This window comes from Lonchura striata, chromosome 7 (genome assembly GCF_046129695.1).
Source record: "Lonchura striata isolate bLonStr1 chromosome 7, bLonStr1.mat, whole genome shotgun sequence".
NCBI lineage: Eukaryota > Metazoa > Chordata > Aves > Passeriformes > Estrildidae > Lonchura > Lonchura striata.
Genome location: NC_134609.1, coordinates 25801375 through 25826572, shown reverse-complemented (window position 1 = coordinate 25826572; position 25198 = coordinate 25801375). Strand labels below are relative to the sequence as shown.

The 25198-nt window shown below is 40.7% G+C and overlaps 1 protein-coding gene across 2 annotated transcripts in view; it reads left to right on the top strand.

Moving 5' to 3' along the window:
• The first annotated feature begins 7685 nt into the window (after window positions 1-7685).
• GFRA1 (GDNF family receptor alpha 1) overlaps window positions 7686-25198 on the top strand; it is a 130840-nt gene continuing 113327 nt past the window's right edge. Inside the window, exons 1-3 of one of the 2 annotated variants that reach the window (XM_021537273.3) lie at window positions 7686-8108; window positions 9170-9454; window positions 10644-10727. In XM_021537273.3, the coding sequence (XP_021392948.1) occupies window positions 8006-8108; window positions 9170-9454; window positions 10644-10727 (472 nt within the window). In that variant the 5' untranslated portion in view covers window positions 7686-8005. Of the gene's footprint in view, window positions 8109-9151; window positions 9455-10643; window positions 10728-25198 lie in introns of both variants that reach the window. The other variant, XM_021537272.3, reaches the window with a different exon arrangement.

Here is a 25198-nt window from a genome sequence, read left to right as displayed (position 1 = left end):
TTGAAAATATTTTAAGAATTAGAAGAATTTAAGAAAGAAACCAAAAAACCTCTGACTAGCTCCACTCATAAAGATGATAATATAATCAAATTCAGAAACCATGATATTAAACTCAATTGCTTTGGATTTTTGCAATTCTGTGAACATCATGCTTACATTTCATACTGGCAAGGTGCCATCATTGTACATGTTTAAACAAGTTTGCATTATTTTGTTATGAATAGTATTCTACTGGATAATTAAACAAGTCAGAAACTTGGAGGGGTTACACTGTGAGCCTATAGGTAATTTGTAACAGCTTTAAATTTACTTAAAGTATTTACATTTTATATTAACATTTTGTATGCAAACAGTTTTTTCTTCTTTCATAAATTAATAACTCAGAAATTCCTATGAAAATGAGTTCATCAGAAACTTACTTCTTTTCCTTACTTGGGGCTGAAGATTCCTAGTCTTTTTGCCATTTATAAAGTAAGTTATGCATCTCAACTGCTCATGTCTACAGCCATTGCTGAATTCACAAGTATGGCCTTTAGAAATGTTTCTCAGGGACGGATATGGTGGAGAAAATGGTAATTTTATATCCATATCCTTCACAGAGGGACAGACAGTGTGTGGAGTCCTTCACATGTTACTTCTACTGCTGAGTTAGGATACACTTTATTCCGGGATATTCAGAATACAGCTACATGCAAATGACTTTCAGGACCAAGTTTAAAACTCTGCATTGTTGCTTTTCACATGAATGATGCCTGCCATTGGAACTGCAGGACATGCAGACATGCAAGAAAGCTTCCTTTGCTGGCGTTAGCAGCAGGTAACTCCATCCATCTAAAACAAGTGCTGTAGGTTCAACTGTGCTGTTTAATCCCATGATTACACCAGGGAAACTCCTGAACAGACAGAGCTGTAGTTGATGCAAGGAATGCTCATACAAAAGAGAAGAAACTGCAAATATCATCAGTTGGGACTCTGTGTTTCAGAGTGGCCTTTGGTGTGTGCACTGCTCCTTCAGAATTCTGCAGCAGTAGCAGAGAAGCCAAGTAATGGGATTGTGAGGTATTTGAATAGAACAAACAGGTCTTGATTTTCAACACTGTTTCCATCTGATAATCAACTGGATTAAAGGAGAATCATCTCATCATAAGGTTCTACCTAAACTATATTAAAAAACCTCCACGTATTAATTAAGGAAATATTGCTGATTCAAGAAATATTGCCTTTTCATGCCATTCTTACTGAATACCTTTTATGACTAAACCTCTGAGTTCAAATTCTGATCTTTTTTTTTTAATTTTTTCTGAAGTTTTTGCAGCTATTCTTAAAATTGTGTAAACAAGCCAATAAATACATCTTCCCAACCACCCTAAATAAAACAAATCCACCACAAGACAGAGAGAAAAGCAACTTATAAAAACACACAACCCCTCCTTAATTCACAACAAGGCACAAAACCCCCACCTACCCCACCAAAAGAAACAAACCCACAAAGCAAACAATAAACCCCTCAATACTGCTGCACCTTTACTAGAGATACTGTGATGTGCAGCTGATTACATGTATCTGATTATAGGTATCTGAGTTGTGGTTTCTCAGTAAAATTCTCACAGCATGCACAACACTAGTTTCTTCCACTTCCAATTTTCCTTGATATCCTTTCACCTCCAATATAAATATCTTGTGACTTTTTGTCCCCAAAATTTCTTACCTCAGAGGAAGACTGATGAAACAGAGATTACAGAAATTAACACTGACAGAGTCACTAACCTTTAGAGAAACTTCCAATAAAATTACAGTTTTGGTGATACCATCAGGAGAAAAATTTATTTCACTCGTCAGGGCTATTCTAGCAAATGTGCAGAAAATACAGCTTTGACAATCCAAGATGATAATTTTGCCTTTGGTCACTAAATTCTAAAATGACTTTAACCTCCATACATCTTTTTTTGACTTCCCTACACAGGGCAGGTGTCAGGGCAGATTTGGTCCCACAATTTAGAAGAAGATATGTACAGTAAGTGAAAGCAAAATGTTCCTCTCTGATTTAACATGCTTTGCTCTGCGAGTGTGTGTGTAAGTGGTGTGGCATGAACAGTGAAAGCTTAATACCCATCACTAGAGCTGTGCATGTTTGAACAGAAAATCTCACCACCTTTACACATCATTCTATACACAGAATTTACATCACTTTCAATTAAAAATGGGAGGGGAATAAGTCAACATGTAAGTGAAGCAGTATGCAAATACACAATACCAACAATCTCATTTTAACATGGCTTTTCTCAGATCAAGAATCTGATTTCAATGTTCTGAAATACTCATGCAGTTTTGTTTTTAAAGCAGTGTGGATGCTATATTCTTACAGCAATAGACAATTAGAATAAGTAATTTCCTAGCTCTAGTTTTTCTGTAAAAACCATGAGGTAGGTTTATTAATGTAGATATATTTTATGTAGTGCAAGGTAGAGTTTCCTGTCCTGTGGTTCAGGATCAAATGGATTACACAAGCCCAAGTTGCTGGGAATGACTGAAATTGTAAAGACAAAAGGAAGGTTCCAAGTTACCCAACCAAACTGTGGCCTTGGTTGAATCATATTGGTTGTTAATGCCCAGGGGATGCTAAAGGTTGATGCTGCTGATGTATTTCACAGAATCACACAGGATATTCTGAGTTGGAAGGGACTGAGAAGGATCATTGAGGCAGCTTTTAAATGAATGGTCCATATGAGATCAAACCCACAACCCTGGCCTTATAAGCACCGTGCTCTGATCTGGAAGCTGAAGATTCAAATGATGCTGTTGTAATATCTGAACTGTATTGCTCTAGATTTCATGGGCACCTGAATTGCTACTGCTTAATAGGTGATATTGCTTTTTTTGGTAATTTTTTATACTTTTACTTAACTGCGCACCGGATCTCCTGTGCCGGGAATTCTGCGCCTTGTTTTCTGCGGAGGCCCACGGCAGCCTGCACCGGCCCTGCCAGCGGCTAGGGGGCGGTGTTACCCCATTGTTAAAGCAAAAACCCTAAATCCAGGGAGCCGGGGATCGGCTTTTCCTAAAAACCCTTTTCTTCCCAGTTTGCGCAAATATCAGAGCCTATGCCTTTAGAGCACTACTTAAAGTAAAACGGAATCATTTCTATCAGATACCGTCACAAATAGCTGCAGTTCCGTCAGCATTTTCATGTTTTTAGGGGTAACTAGTATGTTGTGTTTCTTTAACTACAAACTGATTTGCATTGTAATCTTTTGGTGTTTCTGTACCTATTCTACTGAATTTAATAGCTTTATTTTTCTTCCTTTCTTTTCTATTTTTTCCCCTCCTTCCAGGTGGCTCGATAGCATAGCAGCACAACCTCTGGTGAGGACAGGGACACAAGAATTTAGGAAAAATCTTCCTGGTCAAGAAGAGCTGTGGGAATTCACTACCAGGTCTGATAAAAACACAGGGAGAGGGGGTGGGGAATGGCAGACGTGAAACGGTGACTTTCTTTTCTTATACTTTTGCATCAGTTAAGTCACTTAGTAATCTGGATTGCACCTCCACGTGTTTTTTATTTGATTGCTTTGCTTTTGTTTTATGGTTTTTCTCTGATACTTACTGAAAGCTCTAAACCCAAATAAATGACAGGTTCAGTAAAAACTCAATCTTGTTTTTGTGCTGCAAAAGCCCATTCAAGGCTTCATAAGCCCCTCAAAATTGATTTTTGGAGCGCTGTTATTTAATCTGCCCTTTACAAAACTTTAATGCCTTGAGCAAATCCTTCTTGCCTTATTCCCACCAAAAAGCACTTTGACTTCATGGTAAGCAGATAAATGTAAGACAAAAAATGCAGTTCAGACTGTTCCCCCAGTCCCTAGTAATTCTCTAACTTCTCTATTCTCCCTTTCCCATTATTGAAGAAAGCCTCCTGTGTAAACACTACTTTTTGTGCTCCCAAGGCACACAGACTTTTTCCCATCACTAGCTTGCTCTCTCCCACCTGCTAGATTTGACTCATTAGTTCAACTTTAGCTTTGCTTCACCTCTTCACTCCCCTAAGAATTGTAGTTAAAGTTCATGGCACTGCTCTTACTCTCAGCATACTTTCTCTTCGCATACCTAGCGGCACTGCAGATAATACTGCGTAATGTTCCCTGGGCTCAGTGGCTCCAACTCCAATATTTTCTTGCAGGGTTCAGTCTTTAAAAGAAGGTCTGTGGCAGAGATGGCAAAGGGAATCTACAGGCAAACCCCAGGCCAGGCAATGGGTTAGTTCAGCCTCCTCGTCTGCTCAGAGGTACATTGTGATCTGAGCCGCTGCCAGCCAGACCAACCCAACACAGGGCTCCAACACTGCAGCCTTTGCAAGTGGAACTGCTGCAAAACCACATCCACTGCCTTTGAGGAGGCACCTCTGCATGTGACACCTCTTCAGAGTTTGCTGCCATCAGTTTACATGCAGAGGAGGAGGCAGAAGGACATTGGCAGGAGTGAATGCAGCGGAGTTCTGATTTTGCTGTGCACGCCAGGCCTCCAGGAGCAGGTGGATGCTGAATCCTGCTGGATCCTCCAGGTGTATTCTGGATGGATCCAGGCTGCTCTCGCTTGATGCTCTTGCTGCATTCCGAGCATTTGGGCCCAGGCTGCAAGGTGACAGGGAGCTTGAAACTGCCCAGTGTTAGGGGTTACACTTATTTCAGTCTTACTTGGAAAGAAAAGGGTTTGAAGCACTAATTTTACTGAAGTTTTAGTGTCAAATAACCCCACTATCCACATTACTTTGCATTTTCTTTGTGAAAAGTTTCCAATGAAGTATAACAGCTTCCAACTAGAAAGAAACCAGTAACTACAAGTACATAAAGACTGAAGTACTGTCAGTTAATGCTGGCAGCAAGTAGCTTGGAATATTTGGTTCTGCCTTCCAAATTATTTATACTGTAATGGCCTTTAAACAATAATCCAGTGGTGATTGTGTTGTCATCCTTCCTACAATGAAATGTTTGTCCTTACCAGCTGCACCTTATAGATGTTACGTTATATTAAATGTTCTGAAACTTTTTTATAAAACTCGACCAGAATATTTTAAAAAGCATAAATATCTTTAACGTATTTGCATTAAGTACTTCTGTGTGGCTTACACTTTTACCTTTCTTTTATCTGAAGAGACTCATGAATTGAGTGATTGACAGATACAAATTGTGAGGGAGACCTCGGACTGAAATCAACAGCAAAACATTCAATGACTTAATTTTACCCCAGGGCATGTAAAAGGCAGTTGGAAAGTACTGTGCAAAGACCCAAAGGATTATGACTCCAGCCACAAAGTGGCTTATGAGGTTTTGTCTGCAACAGAAATTTATAAATAATTCCATATATGAAAAAGGAAAAGAAAGGTAATTTCTGTTACGGAAAAACGTCCTTGTGGTTCGTAAGGAGCTGCCTCCCACCCTGATGAAGAGTGTGTAGCAGTTGGATATTCTGAGATGGACTTTCTTCTTGGACCTTGACTTTCAAACATGGTTGCATTTTAATTTTTTTTTTTATTATTATTAAAACCTTTTAACCTTTTTTCACTTTGGGTGGTAGTTTTCCAGAGATGAGTCAAAATGCTGGCAAGAGCAGTGCTTAGATAGAACTTTTGGATGCATGTTTTCCAGCTGTTTTCTGAACTGTTAGTGACATTTTATTCAACTTTAAACACTTAAAATGCAAGTTTGGTTTTACTGTAACAAGAAACACCCCACAAAAGCTGTGTTTTGTAACAGTAGAAGTAGTTATTAATGCAGGAATTTACAATGTGTTGCTTTTTTAAATGCCAAATAACTTGTGTGTATATATGTGTGTATATATGTATTCAGGACATTAATGCATGAATGAATGGTTTTGGAAAAAGTGGCCTGGATTTCAGTCTGATTTTCAGTTGCCATCCTCTGCTGTGAATGTTGTAGCTATTCTTGACTTAGGCTTCTAAATGACAGGAGAATTATGCTACCTTTGTGTTAGATACACAGATAACTTCTATACAGAGCTCATCGTGTGCCATAATGATGCCAAAATTACCAGTGAAGAAGTAATCATCTCTCTGTATCACTCAGCTCAATTTCTATTGAAGTGTTTGGAAGACCAGCTTGTTTCATTGAATACCAGCAATTTGAAAAGCTGAAGCTGTCTCGAATAGTCAATGCTATCACCAACTTAGCACCTTCTAATTACCCTGAAATACTCCAGAAATCTGGTCATTGTCTTTGTTCCTCCAATTACATCCTTGTATGTGCAGCAGATAATAGACTTCATAATAGTATATGACTCTTCACATTAAACAACCAAACCACAAAACTTGTGACTTAATCAATAGCAACTTGAAAAGACCATTACAATTTCACTGAGAGAATCAGTACTTTACACAGTTGTTTGGGTTTTTTTATTCTGTTGGATTTTGTTTTATTTTTATTTCGGGTCATGGGTTTTGGGGTTCTATTTTTGGTCGAAATGAAAATCCATCTGTTAAGAAAAAGAGGCAAGAGAGGGGAAAAAAATCTCGAACAGCAAAGCAAACAAAAATAAGCCCTTTGCATTTGGGTTCTATGAATGTTGTACTCTCTGTATATCCTGGCATATGCTAGGCTTTTAAATAAGTGTTTTGAAGTACCTTTCAACAGTTTAGCTCCATCTGCCATCCAGTTTTTGCTATAAAAGTGGCCAGCCTGATCATCTCCCATCTCATGAGGCAACTCAAACTCCTTTAGGCAAAATTTATTGCAAAGAGAAGCAAATTCCTTGAGTCGAATGGGCCAAATAGCTTGTTGACAAAACTGCCAAGAACATATATGCTGACTTCTTTTAAAAATAGAAAAAAATAAACCCAAAACAACTTAACGCGTTTGGTTGCAGCCAGAACATAAAAACACCTGAATCAAATTTTCCACATATGAAAATGAAGAAATCTGGAAGCTGAAGCTATTTTAGGCGAATTGCATTTTGTTGGGTTTCGGGGGAGTGGTACATAGTAGCAACTGTGGGAAAACCACTAAATAGTTCTCTGTTTGAACCATCTGTCACGAATATGGGACATATGTTCGCTTTGTTTATTCGGGAGCCAAGTGGAAGCCGATACACGGCGCTCAGGGCCGAGGCCGGAGCGCAGCGCGCACTGCGGGGATGCGGGGAAGGACGGGCGGTGCTCCGGCCGCCCCGGGGCCGCCGCGGGACGCCCGGGCTTCCCCCGCGGGCGGCGGGGCCGGCTGGGGGAGCCGCGACCGCCGAGCCCCGCGGAGGGCGGGCGGCGAGCGGAGCATCCCCGCGGCGCCGCCGCCTCCCCGCGGCTCGCCCGGTGCCGGCGCCGCTCGCCCGGTGCCGGGATCCGCTCCGGGGCCCGAGCGGCCCCGCTCTGCCCGGCGGAACCGGAGCGGCCGCGCCTCCCGCCCGTCCCGGTTTTCCCCGGCAAACTTTGGCTGGCGGCAGCGCGGCCGCCCCCGCTCCGCCCCGGCGGCGAGCGCTCCGCGCAGCCTGCGCGGCCCCGCGCACCGCCCCGGCCCCGCGCCTCAATAAAGTTGCGGTCGGGGGGTGGAAGAGGCGAATTGCCCCGGGCGGGGGTCGGGAAGCCGCGGCCCGGGGCTGTCACGAGGCCGGCAGCGGCTGCTGTGTGCGCCCCCCTCCCGCCCCCTGCGCTCTCGGTCCCTCCCTGGGAACGGGCGCTGCCCACCCAAGGAGGCGACCGGCGCTGCTGCCCCGCTGCCGCTCGCTCACTCACACACATCACACTGACACACACACATCTGCCCGTGCGTGCGCCTCTCGCTCCCGCACTGGAGTCAGTGCTTGTGCCTGCAGGTTGCTCAGACCTCAAATCTAAGGGAAAAGCTCAGCGTTTGCGTCGCTGCTCCTGCCGCCTGTGGTGGTAGCGGTGAAGAAGAGAGGGGGTTGTGGGTTTTTTTTTTTTGCTTGGTGGCTTTATTTCCCCCTTGAATTCAATGGATCTGAACTTGGAGCCTTTAGACCTCGGCGGTATTGGAATATCTACATGCTGATCATCTTTGTTGTGACACATCAGGTCGTTTGGGGAAACCATCCGAAGGACAGCAAGATGTTTCTCGTGCTCTTGTACTTCGCTTTGCCCTTAGTGGGTAAGTTGCTGATGCCTAATTTCGGTGTGCACATCGCTTCATAAAGCAAAGCATAGGGTTTATGGGACCGGGAGCCTGATGCTTGTCAGTCTATTGTTTAGGCAGAACAGTGAAGTTTCCAGTAGTTTTTATGGCTCTGCCTCACATCAGTTAGCCCGGTCTAAAAGCTCTGTAGGTTACAGACTTCGGTACTTGCCTGTTTAGCCTCTTGTTAAATTGGGTTCTCGCAAGTTACAGGGAAACTTTTCATTTAAATAAAATCAGGCTGCCTGAAAAGGGTGGGGGATGACAAGACCAGCTGAAGGATTACATCTTCACCTGAACCTGGCAGCATGCCCGACTGGTAGTGGTTTGCAGCCCAAACTGGTTTCCTTTCCTTTCCTTTGCGTTTCCATCCGCATGTGTCTGAGGGAGCATGACGGGGGCACGATGGAGAGGAGGGAGTTAATGCAATTTGCTTTGTTCTCCTGTAAAAGCATCATACGTGGAGAGAAGGGGGGGGGGGGGGCAGTAACAAATTCTACCTTTATGCATATAGAATAAGCAAAAATGTGTACAGCCTTTAAAAAGTGACTGACGCAAATATCGATCAGTGAGGATACTTATCTCTCTGAGCGGGTTGTTCCTGGATGTAAGTGAAATTACAGCAAAGCTCATGTGAAAAGTGAGGATGAATATTTAACCCCTTAGTTAAATTTTGGAATGGAAAGCTGACTTGTTTCACCAAAGTGGATGATGGAGTAACAAATGCTTGTTTTATCAAGCACATTAATCCCTCCGGGTTTTCTTCCCTTTTTCTATTTCCTCATAAATCAGCCACTAGGGTTAAAAAATACAGTTTCCTTGGACTCCCCCGAAAGTGGATCTAAGCCCATGGAAACCCTGTGTGCTTTTTCCTAAGGCGTAGCATGAAGGCAGGAGGTTTGCCAGGTGCTGTCCCTGGGGCTGGCTGCATGTGCAGCGTGCGGAGGCGCCCCTGGAGCTGGGGGCAGACGCGCCCTGCTCCCTCCAAGAGCGCGCCTTGCTTCTGTCTCTCTCCATAGATGTACTTTTGTCTGCAGAAGTGAGCGGGCTGCCTGGAGGGGACCGCCTGGACTGCGTGAAAGCCAGCGATCAGTGCCTGAAGGAGCAGAGCTGTAGTACTAAATTCAGGACACTGAGGCAGTGTGTAGCCGGCAAAGAGAGCAACTTCAGCCGGGCCACGGGCCTGGAGGCGAAGGACGAATGCAGAAGCGCCATGGAAGCTCTCAAGCAGAAATCCCTGTACAACTGCCGCTGCAAGAGGGGCATGAAGAAGGAGAAGAACTGCCTGCGCATTTACTGGAGCATGTACCAGAGCTTGCAGGGTACGTGGCGAAGCGCAGACCCCCCGGCTGGGTTTGGGGAGCGGGGCTGGCCCCGAGCTCCGCCGGGCTCGGAGCCCGCGGCTCTCGCTGTGCCGCCCGAGCATCCACCGGGCTCCGCTGCCGGCTGCGGAATCCACAGCCAGCCTGCCCTCCAGGGAGCCCACTGACCTTCCTAAACACAGCCAAAAGATAGGGGCGAGAGCATGTCCAAGAGCCACAAAAACAGTCATCTGGAGACATTTTCCTGATAATATTAAAACTCCTTGATTAGGACTCGCCTAACAACACGGGAACTAGTTTCTTAGCCTTTTTGCTGAAAGTTAAATATGAGGAGAAGATCGTTTTAAGTAAAAGTTTAGTTTTTCCTTTCCTGTATTTCCTAGCAGTATTCCCTGGGCATACTGAGCAAAAAAAACCAAAAAACTAAAGTTTATGGTTCCTACAGCATGTAGATGTGCCACTTAGAAGAGATATGACAGTGATTGACTCAGGACTGCTCCATTATTCATATTCATAAAGCAAATTTCTCTTAGTCTACTGAGAACAGTCAGGTCCTTATATGAGAGACATAATTTTTAGTCCTCTTTTGCTTTGGCCCTGGAGTTGAAGGTGTAATCTCTCCAGTGTGCTCCCCATTTAACTTCTATTTTTAAGTTGCCTCTGCAAAAAGGGAAACAATGCCTTCCTGTTCATTTATTCATATGTTTTAATGAGTCCATATATATTTTTTTGCTAAAGGTAATAACAGACGTTTTCTACATCCTAAAAAGTTTATCTGCCAGCAGCATCTTGTTGGGAATGTTTCATACCAAAGATGCTCGTTTTTGGCTGTTAGCTGAGCTTCTCTATAAAAGAGCTCTGCTGTTACAGTGAATGAAGAGGAACAGCCTTGCTACAGATTCTCTCCTGCTGGCATGAGATGGGACAGTCCCTGTGATGTCACAGGCTGTCTCTGCAAGTTATGACCTTCCCCAAGGAGGAGGGAGTTCAGAAGAGATCTAGTGACAGGGATAAACAATTAGCTTCTTTCAGGTGTATTTATAGGTAATTCATTGAGAAAGAGTAGCCATATAAACTTTTTAAAGGGATTAAAGGGGAGTACGTTTCACTGTTATGGAGTAAAAGTAAACAAAAAACCTTATCCTGAATTCGTGTGTAAGAAAAAATTCCAAATATTTTTTGTCCTTAGGAAATGACTTGCTTGAAGACTCCCCTTATGAGCCAGTCAACAGCAGACTATCAGACATATTCAGGCTAGCACCAATGGTATCAGGTAAGCAGACTTAAAATTCTTTAACTGACACATGATTTTGTAATTGAATTATGGAACTTTCAAGCAGTACTCATAAATAAAAAGAAATGGTAATGGCTTCCTGGATTTAGGAAGCTCATGATATAGTTGCACAAAAGAAAAGGCTAATTGGTTTTGAAGTGAAAGAATACTTGGCAGGATGGCAATTGGTATTCTTTTTGAGTCATTCTTGACAATAAATGCTAAATTTTCCTGTAGGTGGCAATCTGATTCCCCGCGTTCCCAATTTACAAATCAGTTCCTTTTCGGGTATTTGGTCAGTGCAAGTTACCTCTTATTGACATTACAGGAGATCAGAAGATACATCTTTCAAATGTTTTCATAAGGGAATGCTTTATCCTACAGTTTTGTAAAAACAGAAAATTCGTAATTAAAGCTTGTCCTCTTTTCTGGAATTGCTGCCTTTTTAAAGATTTTATTCACAAGTTCCTCCTTTTTCTGTTTTTTCTTGTTGCTGTGTGGCTGCCTTTCAGAACTTTTTTTGTGGTATTTTGCATATATTGTATGGGTATTAAGCAATGATGTTGGTTCTTTATCAGCCTAAGCTGTACTCGTGTGGGGTCACAACAAATCAAATGTGCACAGCTCAGTGTGTAAGTTGGACAGTGCTGAACTGACAGGCTATGGATAAGCATTAGGAGATGCCTCTTTAAAAGAAAGGGGGAAAAAATGACCAGAGAGAGTGGCTTGACCAATTTACAGATGTACTTACACTTTTTAGAACTCAAAGTCCCATTAAAAGCCAGGGGTACTTAGGTTGTTAAGTATTTAATGGTACAGATTTTCAAAGGCTATAGACACATAAAATGTAGATAACTGCCCATTGGGATTTTCAAAAAGGACTAAGTGATTTAAATAGGCGTTAGATGCCCAGGCAGTTTTGAAAATTTTAAGTGCTTAATGCAGCTTTAGGTATCTTAATGCCTTTGAAAATCGTCCCTTTAGTCACTTTTCAATATGTGACTCAGGTCCTTATCCTGTACATTTTTTGAAAGCATTGATAAATCAGCAAAGATAAATCTCTGAAGAATCTTTATTTATTTTATTTTTTTATTGCTTAAAACTCTGACTTAATAGAAAACCAAGACAAAATCAGTGTGGAGGAGTTCCAGGCTGTTTTCTTAAAGTTTATGATCAGCCTGCCTGGGGCCAAATTCTAACATACCTCAGCAGTTTTGTGATCTCCAAAGGAATACCCTATCTGCATTCTGCCTTTCTGTTGTTTTTTTTTTTTTTTAGGTTCCCCATTTACTTGCAGAATAATTACCTTAAAAATGTGATTTTCATGTACCTTTTCAGAGCAACAATGAAGTAAGATATAGTTGCCAACAGATAATGTCCATTTACCACAGTTAGGACTCATCCCATGTTTTCAGTGCTCCCCAAATTGCTGCTCCCTTGGTGAGAAATTTCAAGTTTACAAGGATGGGAGGCCTAGAATTCATAATGAGCAACAAACAAAAGTTGTCATCTAGAGGAAAAACACCAGTATTTGAAAGTACTGTCAGCTGAAAGAAAAAGATTAGCAAAAACATTTTTCTTATTGTCATGGTTACTATTGCATGTTATATTCTTTAAAGCTCCTCAGCCTTAACGTTTTTTTTGCAGAGCTCTGCAAATACAGCAGGATTTGGTAAAATTTGATTAAAACAAACAAAAAACAATCCCTGTACAAGTAATGTTAGCAGGGGTTTCATAACCGGTGTTCTGCTAACGTAGACATTGTGTTTATAGATGTTGCTTCAGTGTTCACTCCCATTAAAGTTAGTTATGTGTAATTAAAAGTGGGAATTAACTCTTTCATATCACAAAGCCCATTCTATGGTCCTGTATTACTTGGACTTATATCAAGTGTAATGTCTTTGCCACCTTCTGTATGTATTTGTGTGGTAGTGTAGAAAATCACTATAGTTTTATTTTGTACTATGTAAATCATTGGCTGAGATGTCTGTTTTGTGTCAGGTAAGTCTTTGTAGTGTACTCAAACCTGACCAAATGAAGGACAATTTTTAAAACCAGTTAAAGTTGATGTAATTCTATTCTGATAGATATTCAAAATTGCTTCCCCTATGGAGACGGGATGCCACATTCGCTTTAATTCAAGCATCAATATGTTGATTTAGAAGAAAAACCAGGAATGTATGGCCAAACCTGTTCCTAAGTTTGAGTCTACCCAGTTGAAAGACTGGGCTGTCTTGTTTTCTGTTTTGGGCATATCTAGGTTTGAAATTTTTTTATAACTGCTATCTCAGATGTGGTGCTTCTGCCTCAAGGGTGTGAATTTCTTCTTGTAAAGCAGCTCTTCAATTTGCTGAAGACTTTCGTGTTAGTTTTGGAGGGTAACAGATTTGGGTTAGTTATTATGATGTAAAGATTTTGCTTAAACAGGCATTTTTGCTTGAACCTTTACAACTTTTGAGAGGTGAAAACATTTTAAGGCCATTGACTTCTGTCACAACTACAGTAAATGCAAAATCTGTTGATTATATTTCAGAATTGAGTTTCACACTACATTAAGGAGAGATGCTTGAATTAGTAACTTCTTAAAGCTGTCTGTGGCTTTTTACTACCTGGACAACAGTTTGCCTCTTAAATTTGTATTGTAGTTGACATTGAGCTCTGCAACTGGAAGATATGTTATTATTTTGGTATTAGCTGATACAGTATAGTGGTCATGGGCACCTTGTAAGAAAATATCTCACATAAAAATGTAGCTGCACATACCTGTAGAAATATTTAACAAAGTAATGTTTCTGAAATGTCTCATTCATCTCAACAGAAAAGGGACAGCCATTCCATCTGAATAAAATGCCTCAAGCCATGGCTGTGAAGTGGTGTAAAATGAATACTCAGTGTTAAAAAGAGTTGGCTATTTAGATCAATGCATTTAGGGTGACAAAATCCTCTCCTCCCTTGGATTCACTTCTAAGTTGCCTGGCTGTTCATAGGCTTATTATCCCATTGTTCAGCTTTGTGAATCTTTTTTCTTTTACATCCATTATGTTCAGAAATAATCTTAAAAGAACAGGCTACATAAATCAGAACATTTGTTAAAACACAGTGTTTTCTGTTTATCTGTGAAGAATTGGTTGGTTACCTGCTGCTAGTTAGGCCTTGTTTCTAGTTGCTGAAGCACAGGACTGGTAGAAATTCATTATTTTGCCATTATTCTTAGTGTAGTAAACTGTTTTTGCAAAGTTCCTTTTGTATCATTAGCAAATCAGTGAAAGAAAATTGCTCATCTGATTTTGTGTCAAAGGGAATGTTCTGATTCTGCTGTTCTCATGAGAGGCTGCCTGATCTAAAATCTCTGGGAATCTTTTGTTGTAGAAGGTATAGGGAAGCTTATATTTAGGAAAGGGTATATTTTATATTATAGTAAACTTCTAAATTAAAGCCAAGAATTCAGTAGAGAGCACAGCATATCGGGCTTCTTGCTGGAGTGTGTCATTCCAAGTTAGAACTCATCATGTGAAGTTACCAGGTTTGCTTTGCCCATTGAACAAGCTGTGAGTGCAAACAGAAACAGATATGGTCAGTAAGGTGGCTTTTTATTGTGTGTGAAAAGTTGAGACTAAAATGTCAGCAGTGCTGGAATCCCAGGAGTGAGTGTGTGGCTCTTACACTCTTTTCTTTCTGTGGGATGCATGAGGATGGTCTGGGTCTCCCTCTAGGATCTCTCCCTTGCTCAGAAGGAGAGTAGGTTGATCAATAGTTTGCCTAACTTCCTTTGAGTTTTTCAAAGTCTTTTAGGCGTTTTGTATAATTCATTCACAAATCACTAAGTTGATTGTGGGGAAATAATGAATCCAGTGTGCAAAACACCTTCTTCAGGATGGGGCAGACTTTTATAAGGGAATAATTCCCTGTCCCCAGTGTAAAACCTGCTCTGAGTATTGATGGCACCTGTTTGCCCCCTCCCCATTATATTTTTCTTCTCAAGGATGGGGTAGAGACATCACTGACCATGAACTGCTGGTGTTTCCTTGGAAGAGTTGCCATCAGCAAAGGTGGGGGAGGAAGGTTGGGGTTTTCCAATCTGAATTCCCATGATGCAGAGAAAGAGCTTCCTTGTCTACGTGCTTCTCCTTGTACCTTCTCCTCCTGCTATTCTGTTGAATTAGAACAAGCTGTGTCATAGTGAATTAATATCCCCAAAACTTTCATTACCCCCGAAATTCTTTTATTCAAGAATGGAGGGTTTCCCTATTCATTTTTGTAATTCTTGACCTGATGTAAGAGATGTGGTCTGGGTAACAAGTCCATGACACATTAATTATTCTTTACTTCTTTTTTTTTTTCCTACCTGGTAAAGGAGTTTTCATTTGTAGAATCCGTGTATGGCCTTTTTTAGATTGTTTATCAAAAAGATAAGTTAGAATCTCTCTCCTGGCCAAGGGATACACTGCTTTTTCTTTTTGGGGTTTGTGCCATGTGAGTTAGTGGCTTCTGCTATGAATTAATACTGTGTGACATCTCCAATTCCTGTTGCCTGAGGCCTCTAATCCTGTTTCTGTTCCTAAATCTGCATGTATTTCAAATGCCACATATTTTTCTAATCTAACACTATGTCTTTATGAAACTTCTGTAAGTTTATATGAGATGCCACTTTTCTACAAAGGCAGTTTTAAAATTTTTAATTTAAAAAATATGAAAAATGTTGATTTCTGTTGATGCTCTGCAATGATTTATTAAGTCTTACCCCCTTTATCATTGCTTCTTAGTTAAAAAGTTGAGATACTCGTGTTAGTTATCTTGTGCATACACCCGAGTTCATAAACAGTAAACCAGATCTTATTAGGCTAATAGGAATCTTGCAATCTGACTCTGTTTCCTGTTGGATTTTTTTTTTTGCTTAGTTCTGGTTTTCTGTGAGGTCGAGCCCTTTGGTAACAGAAAAGTAAAAACTTCTTATATTTAATCTAAATTAGATTGTCACACACACAATTGTATTTTTCTTTTATGAGATAATACATTAAAATAATAGCCCTTGAGCCAATATTTAATACTGGTTTTACACAAATCCAGTTTAAATCTGTTTTTCCCCAGTGAGAATTTGTGTCCTGTTACAAGACAAACAGACAAGCCAGGCACCTATTTTAGCTGCATTTAACAAAATAAAAATAGCTTGACAAAAATAAAACTAAGTATGTACAATGTTTGTATTCTTTGACATTTCTGAGTGCAGAATTTCTTTGCAGAGGCAACTAGGCTGGGTTCCAGGCAGATAACAAGTTATCGAGAGTGCAGAGATACCAGTTCCTGATTTCCACTTCTGAATTTTTATAATCAGATTGGACTTCACACAAAAGAAAATCACTTTGGTGACTGTTGGCTTGCAGGAGCTCTTTGCATATCCTGTTTTCTGCATTTCTTGAAGCTAGATCTGATTATGAGAGGGGAATTAAGTACCTTGCTGAAGTAACTGATTGACTGGCCTATAAAGGCAGTGCCTACGCAATTTACCTTCAGCAGGCCTTGAAAATAGGAATATGTAAATACTCTGCTTAGTCCATGTTGCTTTCCTTGGTAAGATTATTGGAACCTTTTTGCTAATTTCTTTGAAGAGCTGTAAAACAGAAGATAAGGTCTTTGTTCCTCAAGTATTTAAAATGCACAGCTTTGAGCAAGGGTATTGTTCCTGCTTGTCCTGTTAGTCTAGACAGGCTTTGTCAGCCTGTTTCGACATGGGACATGAGATGAAATCCATTCTGTGGAAGGAGGAAGTACCTGACTGAACACGAAGCATTTATGTATGAATATTCAGCCTCTTCTTTAATGTCAGGAGTAGTAAGAGAGAATACTTAGAAGTCTTGAAGGAAGCTCAATGTTGGGGTGGTATTTTCCTGAAGCCTCAAAGGGAAGTGTTGGGATATAGCTGGTTGCACAGACCTGACCATTTGGTAGTAAAGTACCTACCTTAATGCCAAATATAATGTATGCAGTGAACCACATCTTTTCTAGAGTAACATCCTTGGAGAATGGAACTGCCAGCCCTTAATCTGTGTCTTTGCAGGAAAGCCTCAATTATGGTGTGGTGGGTCAGATATTAAATGAACATATATGTATGTCACCGCAGGCCCCCAGCTGGGTAATAATTAGCATTGATTGACTCCATGATTGCAGAAGGCTGATTAATTGTTTTATTATATCATCCTATACTATATCATAATATACTTCTTAAGAAACTCAGTAAGCCTTCCAGCCCATCTGATACAGCTTTGACCCACTTTGGTCAATTATTCAAACACCATCCAGTGTCCAATTAAGAAATCACGCTTTGGTAAACAAATCTCTATGACTCATTCCACATGTGCACAACAGCAGGTGCAAGATGTGGACATAAGAATTGTTTCTCATTCTTTGCTCTGCTCTTCTCACAGCCTTCCCCAGGAAAATGCCTGGGACAGTTGTGCCTGCTCTCTGTGGCTAGAGAGCTGCTGCCACATGTGTGTATACATTTTTGGGCAGCAAACTGTGTATTCTTGCTTCCCCTTACAGGACAGCTTTATGGCTTGCTTTAGTGGCACCTGAGTTTCTCTGAAAGAGGAGCTGCCAGTGGTGCTGGTGGGATTACAATATCAGGTGACTGAGGAGGGAAGCAGAATGAGGTTCTTTGTTGAGAGAGGCAGCGCCACTCCAGGAGTGCAGGAGCAGGCGTGGGCTGCTGGGCACCTCAGACAAGCAGAGCTGGCTGGGCTCCCTGTTCTCTCAGCTGTCTGCACACTGCTGTGTCCCAGGGGTGAGTGCTGGGACACACTGAGCCTGCTGATGGAGCAGCTGGAGGTGTGACATGTGAGAGTGAGCAGGAGCTGCTTGGTTCATGTGGTGACCACACTGCTGTCACTGGTGCAGAGATAGAGGTGGTGTGTGAGGGTGCAAGAGAGGACTGCCCTGAGTCCTTGCAGGGCTTCCAAAATGCCTTGTGTGGAAGCAGTTTTCCCTGGTGAAACCAAAAGAACAGCATCCTGCAGCTTTCTGTCTATTGATGGCACAGCAAGGTGCAGTTTATGGCAGGTTCTGCACACTGGCTCTTTACATTTGAAGATATTTTAAAACTTTTTTGTTTTTTTAATAACCCTATTTGTATTGGACTCTCAGGGATATCTTTGACAGTCTTTGAGAAGCCAGTGCTTTCTGTCAGGAGTTGGCAGTATGTTAAAAATGCTAAGATTAAAATGCTTGTAAGAGTAAAATGTGTGTGATGAAATAACAACTTCTGGATTGCAAGGCAGATACTTATTTATGATAAGTATATAACATTTCTTATTTTAAGATGCACATTATATTGTTTTAACCTTATAAAGGAATGTGTTTACAGCTTTGATTTTTAGAAATGTGACTGGTTTTGTTAATGAAATGTAATTCTGTAATTTATGTTATTTTCGGTAGTATTTTTATATTCTTGCATTTTCCATGGATGAAACTAATGCAGCAATAATGCTGTCAGTATAGTTACAGCATTACCACAATTAAGTTATTTTTGGAACAGTTCTTTAGTTACTACAATACTTTGACAATTTTTCCAAGTGTCAGGCTATTGTCCTGTACAATCTGCACTCAGCTTGAAATTTAACATAAGAGAGGCATGACACAAAGTGTAATGGCATAGAGATAGCTCTTGCTGCATAGAAATTTGCAGAAATGATAGGCTGTAAAGAGACTTGAAGGTATCAAACAATTTGAGTAGAAACCCATAAATAAAGATGAATCTCTGTATTCAGTGGTTATATGATTTTATCACTTTCTGATGTCCATAAAATGCATCTTCCCATTAGCATTTTGTCATGCAGCTGATGAGGTTCAGAAGCGTTAAAAACTTTCATGTTCTTCCTTTTAAATTCTGCACCCTAAATTCAGCACTAAAGCTCAGCTCAGTAAAGCCAGAAATAGCTGTTTGCTGTTCCTCCAGCACAAGGATTCTTCTGCTCCCCAGTCCCACAGCCTCCATCCCCTGCAGGTGTGATTTGGGTTTAGGCCTGGCAGTCAGGCTCATGTTAAGCACTGCTGTCCCCTGGGCTGAGAACCCCAGCTCATTCCTGCCTTCATGTACCTTTTCCATGTTCTGCCTTCCCTTCTTGGACTGTTGACTTTCTCTTTGTGCAACTCCCCTGGAGCCCCAGCAGCTGGAGGGGATTTGGTGTGGGTTTCTTTCCCTGTTCCTGCAGCCTGGAATGCCTCTGCTTTCCACTTTGCTGCTCCTCTGAAATCTGGCTGCACTTTTTCCCATTCCTTTTGTGACACGGCTGTCACAAAACAAGGATGTTCCTCTGTCCCTTCCCTGGTCCTCAGCTCTGTCCCACATCTCTGCTCTGCAGGGCAGCAGGTGCTGCTGCTGCCTGGGTGTCACACCTGAGCTGAAGGACTCTTGGGATGGCTCAGAGCCAGAGGCACGCCTGCCTTGTCAGGCCTGCTCAGGTCTAAAACTGGTTTTTCATAAAATCTGTAGGAACTTCATACTCATTCCTCTGTCAGATTTGTCAAGTATGTCCTATGGGTTAAGAAATCACTGGGAGCTGCAAGGTGTAGAGAAGATAGAGACTGATATTTAATTTACTTAGATTTCCTTGAAAAATTATGATTAAAAAAAAAGTAATACAGCTCCTGTCATATCCCTAAGCATTAGACTGTGACATACCTCATCTTATTCTGGTCTCATAAAACATCTAGTGTGGCATGCAAGTGATATAAATAAACATGCAGTGGACTTGAAACATACAGGCAATTAAGTACAGTTGATGGCTGGCAGTTGTGTGAGATAATTGAGCATCTCAGGATTCTCTGAATGGGAAATAACTCATCGTTTAGGTTAGTTGGCATGCAGATTATTTATTCAGATTTAGAAATGAAACAGGAAAGAAAGGAGCCATCCAAACGCTGTTATATATGAACACATGTATTGCTTTTGACTATTTGGATGTTACCACATTGTGTTTACAAATGACACTGCACTTTGTAGACTCATCTTCTTTTCCAGATGGAATATTTTTAGGATTAATGATTAAGTTTTGCTGATGTTTGTTGTCACAAGGCCATAAACAAAGTTAAGTAAGACAACGCTAGCATTTGGTAGTATTTCCAAAGAATTCTTGCCTCTTGCAAATAGAGTGGAATGTATTTTCCACGGCAGTGGCTTTGCATTAATGAATACTTAAGCACAAGATTAAAATTTCTGTATAAAAAAATAGGTTAGGATTATATAATAACACAAGTCTGGGATATTAATAACAGTAAAGATGATTTTATTGAGCAGATTAGGTGCAATTAAATCTCAACTACAGAATATTTAAATACAATACCAAATCAAAACTCAGTCCTTACTTGCTTTCCTTCACACCTACAGGATCAGCACCTGACAGCAAAGTAAATTATAATTTTTATTGTTGTTCATTTTCTATTGCCACGGGAATGTACATCATGTTATCCATTAGGCCCCAGACAGACATGTCTTTTCTCCACATACACAGTTATGAAACAAGACATGATTGAAGACAGCGAGGTGTCGGCTGTATTTGAAATTCTATTAGAAATTGATGAATTTGCTTGTCAGATTTCTTTAAAGGATTGCATGGGTAAGAACTGCCTATAGTGTTCTCGTAAAAAAAAGTCATGAAAATTACAGCTTTAAAATCAACCCATATAGACTGAGAAATGGTGTCAGTTCTTTCTCTTGTAATCTATTACTTAATTTTAGTCTCCTCAACAGTGAAATAGAGACACAAACTTGCAGTGGTTGATAACACTCATGAACTGATGAAGTAAACTGGTTTGATCCTCTGAGAGGTCAAACTGTGTGTGTTTCTAAGCAAACATTCCCCAAGGCTGGTGATGTGTGAGATGTCTCTTCCCCTTGCCAAGCATCCCACCTTTGCAACGGAAAATTAAAGAAGACTTGCCAAGAAATGTGGTGTGTTAGTGTATAAATCTTGTCTATAAATTGCTGTGAGAATTGTTGAACACAGGGTTTGGTGATGTGTTTGGGTGGTTTTTTTTTTATGTTTGCAGATTTTAAAAATACCTAGACAGCTCTTTTTGAGTTGGGTAGAAAGTAAATTTTTTAACTTTAGCTGTGTTAATGTTTAGAGAGAAAGGCATACAGTGTTTTCAAATTTGGTAAATAAAGAACTATTTGAATCTGACTTGGGGCTGCATTTAATTTTTTAATACATTTCTGCTGAATAGCTGGAAATACGTTATCTGCATGCCCTTGACCTTTCTCTGAGAGCTGTGGGAAGATTCAAAAGAATAAATGAGAATAAATTTAGTATTTTCCTGTTTGAAGAAAAACGTACCACATGCCTTGGCTCTCTGCAGACTGGGCTTGTCAGTGCCACATGGCCAGTCTGGCAGAGCAGAGCAGGGAGCCCTGGGAAAGGAAAGTAGTTTATTTTCATTCCCTGCTCAGTCCTTCTCCTCCTTGCAGGAGGTGCCAGTTACAGAAGTGATTTCTGTAGCTCAGTTGTCTGTCCCTGAACGCTGCCCTTTCTCCCAGCTTGTTGTGTGTAGTTCCCCATGCAGCTGTGGAAGTCCTCAGTCATTTCCCTCCTGGGCTGTGCTTGAAGTGGTGGCAGAGGTGAGCTTGTCAATATATTAAAGCCATCCTTATTGGCACAACTGCAAACGGTGATTAACTGTGATGCCGGAGCTTTATGTTTTTATTTATTTACTAAAAATGTGTTGGCATTTGGGTATCCCAGATGTCACAGGGATATTTCTGAAAGCAGTGGCTTGTTGTGACACCACTGCAGGCAGGTACTCTGCACTGCTCTTACCTGCTTTAAATCCCTTACTTAGCAGGGCAGGGAATGGAAATTAGCATTTGTGGAACTGTCATTTTTAGGGCTTGGGTCCTGCATTGCTGGGCAATAACTACACGGTCTGATAGTAGCTTTCATTTATGCTAATTGCAACTAAGTTTATAAACTCCTCAGATTATTGAAAAGAGGTTTATCTACTTCCCGTTGCGTTAAGTCAGGGATTTAAATGTTGCAAACTTTTGGTCCTGCCTTAAAGAGAAAAATGTCACCATAAGAATCTTTTCAATATCAACACTTTGTCAGGCTAAGAAGACAGGAAAGCTTATTCTATTTTGCCTTTCAAAGTTGTGTTTGTAGCATTGCAACTGTATATACTGATGTTAATAATTATTTTTAGTCAACTCAGTGTTGTAAATATGTATTTAGTCCTATACAGACATAATAAAATTAAAATCATGCTTAAAAGGTAATCAGTAAGTGACTGTAGCTTGGACACTAACAGGAGGCAGGAGTAATTGATCTCAAATGGCAGTGTTTTCTCTAGAACTGTTTCTAGTAAGATATTCAGAAAAAAAAAATTACTGATTTCTGTAATGCGGGCCGTATGCAATATCTAGTGTAGACTGTGAGGAGAAATGTAATTTACAAGTTGCAGAATGAATTACTCTGTTGTGAAAAGAGTAATACAGAGCCAACAGTTAGCAACCCTTGAGCAGTGATGCCTGCTAATTGAAGGGCTGCATTGTAAGAGTCAATATTCAGGCTTGTAGTATGCTCAAAGTGTCTAGTTCCTGTCTTTAGCCAGCCTGAGAAATACAAGAAGGGATTCTGGACCTGGGCTGTGGTCAGAAGAGCTGCTGCCCACTGCAGCTGTCAGAATGGGAGATGTGCAAAGTGCTTGTACCAGATAGATGGCTCCTCTGTCTCCTGAGCAGGTTGTTCTTCTGCAGAAAAGTGTTGCCAATAGATGACGGTGACAATTCATAATGTTCCTAAGCACAAATGCTCCATGTTGAACAAGATCAGGCTGTCAAGGAGCATGTCAGAGAGAATTAAGGTTTAGCACTTATCCTGCCTCATGCCTTTCAGAATTTTGAAGATATTTCTAATATTTGAAAAAAATGTTCAAACTCGGAAAACGTTGTTACTTCAGAGTATTACTTTACAAATCAGCTTTTCCCCAGATTGTAGCTGAGTGCAGTGGTCTAATTCTGGGTAATGACTTTCTGTTGTGTGAAATGATCCAATAGCAGCAAAGTAGTTTAATAAAATTCTAGAAATTACTGTGCATATTCGGAATGATTTATTATACTACAACAGGAAAGCTAGAAAGGTTTTTTTTTAATGGTGTTAACTTCTCAGATATGTATTATTAAAATGCAATAAATGTATTATTTTGTTGATTTTTAAAGAGTGGTAAAAGTATTAAAATACGTTTCTAAATCACTCTACAGCTACTTTTAGAGACAAGGTTCTGGCTAGCTGCCCAAAGTGCTGTACAGTGGGTATTTGGGAGGAAGAAAAGGTTTCTTTGAGGTATTTTTACCACTGGGGGACTCCTGCTGTTCACATTTCTTCTGTATGGTTTGAAGCATCCCTGGTGCTTCAAACATTTCATTTATTTGAAATTATTGAGTTCACCTGACAGGTGGGGGGTGTGCTGGTATTCGCTGTGAAAGATATGCTCATTTTAATTGTCAAAGGAAGTGTTTATCCATTTCACATTATAACACCCAGGTTGTTTCTTCTTGCATCCAGCACCAGCATGAGAAGCTGAGAGGTTTGCAGAGCATGTGGCTGAGTTCATTCTCTTGACTGTTTTATCCTTAGTTGTTTTAAGACTTGAGTGAATAGGTGCTGACAGGACTCCAGCTTTTTTTCATATTAAATGTAAAAGCAGAGCTAATGTATACTTGGCAGACACAAGAACTTAGAGGTCAGGAGAGTTAAAGCTGTAGCTTTTTCTCTCCTGTACAGTTCCTTTGTAATACTGGCTTGAAATTGAATTCAAACACTCCTTTTCCAGGATGTGGTTTCACAGAATCTGCTGAGTTGGAAGGGACCCAGAGGGATCATTGAGTCCTGCTTGTGACCCTGCACAGGACAAGCCAAGAATCCCACCATGTGCCCAGGGGTGTTGTCCAAATAATTCTTGCTCTGTCAGGCTTGGTGCTGTGACCACTGTCCTGGGGAGCCTGTTCCAGTGCCCAGCCACCCTCTGGGCAAGAACCTTTCTCCAATACCCAACCTAAACCTCCCCTGACACAACTTCAGGCCATTCCCATGAACCAATGACTCCGATTTTGGCTCAGTTGGTCAGAGCATGGGGTTAACAACGCCAAAGGTTGTGGGTTTGATCTCTGTGTGGGCCATTCACTTAAGAATCAGACTTGATGCTCTTAGGTCCCTTTCAACTCAGAACACTCTGTGAAATACTGTAGCACTAAGATCATCTTTACTGATGTGGTTAAAATCTGACTAATATGTGTATGACAGGGAAGGTTAAGGTAGAAACACATCTGGGCCTCGCTGACTGGAAAGTTTCTTTTCATTCATAAGTCATTCAACAGCAGGTTTACTGAAAGAAAGGTTAGGAGGCTCATTTGTGTAAACTTCCAGACATTTCCCCAGAAATAGCTCTTTTCCATTGGAAAAAATGCAGTTATCTTAATTTCCTGACTGTACTCTTGCTTGGTTGTTCTGGGAGACTGTGTTTAATTCCTGTTTGGAGTTTTCAGAACTTCACTGGTGGCAGTTTGTGCTGTACAGGAGATGTGTGAACATTTCTGTTCACAGAGCTGGCCAGCAGTGTGCAATTTGTGAAGAACCAAACCCTTCTGTTTGTAATTCAATGTGGTGGCCTTAAACCATGGGATTTTAGGTCAGCACATATTTAAAGGCACTACCATAAGGCCAAATATTCTCAAAGCAGAGTGTTGCTGTTTTAATCCATATCACAGTTTATTTCCTGCTCCCAATTCTTCTGTCTTTATCTGTTGCCTCACAGTGGAATCAGCTCAAGGACATAAGTTGGTAAGAAAAACGATGCACAAATCCCATCTCACATCTGGCATTTATTTTATTAGAGTTAATAAAGTGAATTATACTTCAGATAGACAACCATGCCAAAGTTTTATTTAATAAAACAATCATGGAAAAACCAAGTTGGATTTGCTTCATAAGGAAAATCTGCCTTTTGTTGTTCAGAGTATGTATCCTGTGATGACTGTCATACAGCATTAATTTTTATGCTGTACTTAGAATTTAAATACCTGCATTTTTGTCAGTTTCTTTTCTGCACTGGTGACAAGTAAATGTTGAATAATCAATTGAAATACAACTTTAGAGGAATAACATCTGGAATGAGGCAGACAAGTAGAAGGGAAGAAGACAACATCTTGTGTGTGAAGAAAACTAAAATGTGTCAAACTCTGAACTGTAGAGCTTCAGGTAGTGTAAAATACATCTTTAAACAGAAGATCCTCTGTTTGTTTTCACTCTCCTTTCATGTGTATCAAAAAGCTACTCTACTGAGTACCAAAACTTGAAAGCTGGCAGCATATTCCTGGAGGAGGATGTGTAGAGCCTCTGGTGTTGGAGAGAAGGAAATGACCACTTTGCTCTCTCACCTAGCAGAATTCCTCAAACTCTGCCATTGTTATATTCTGATACAAT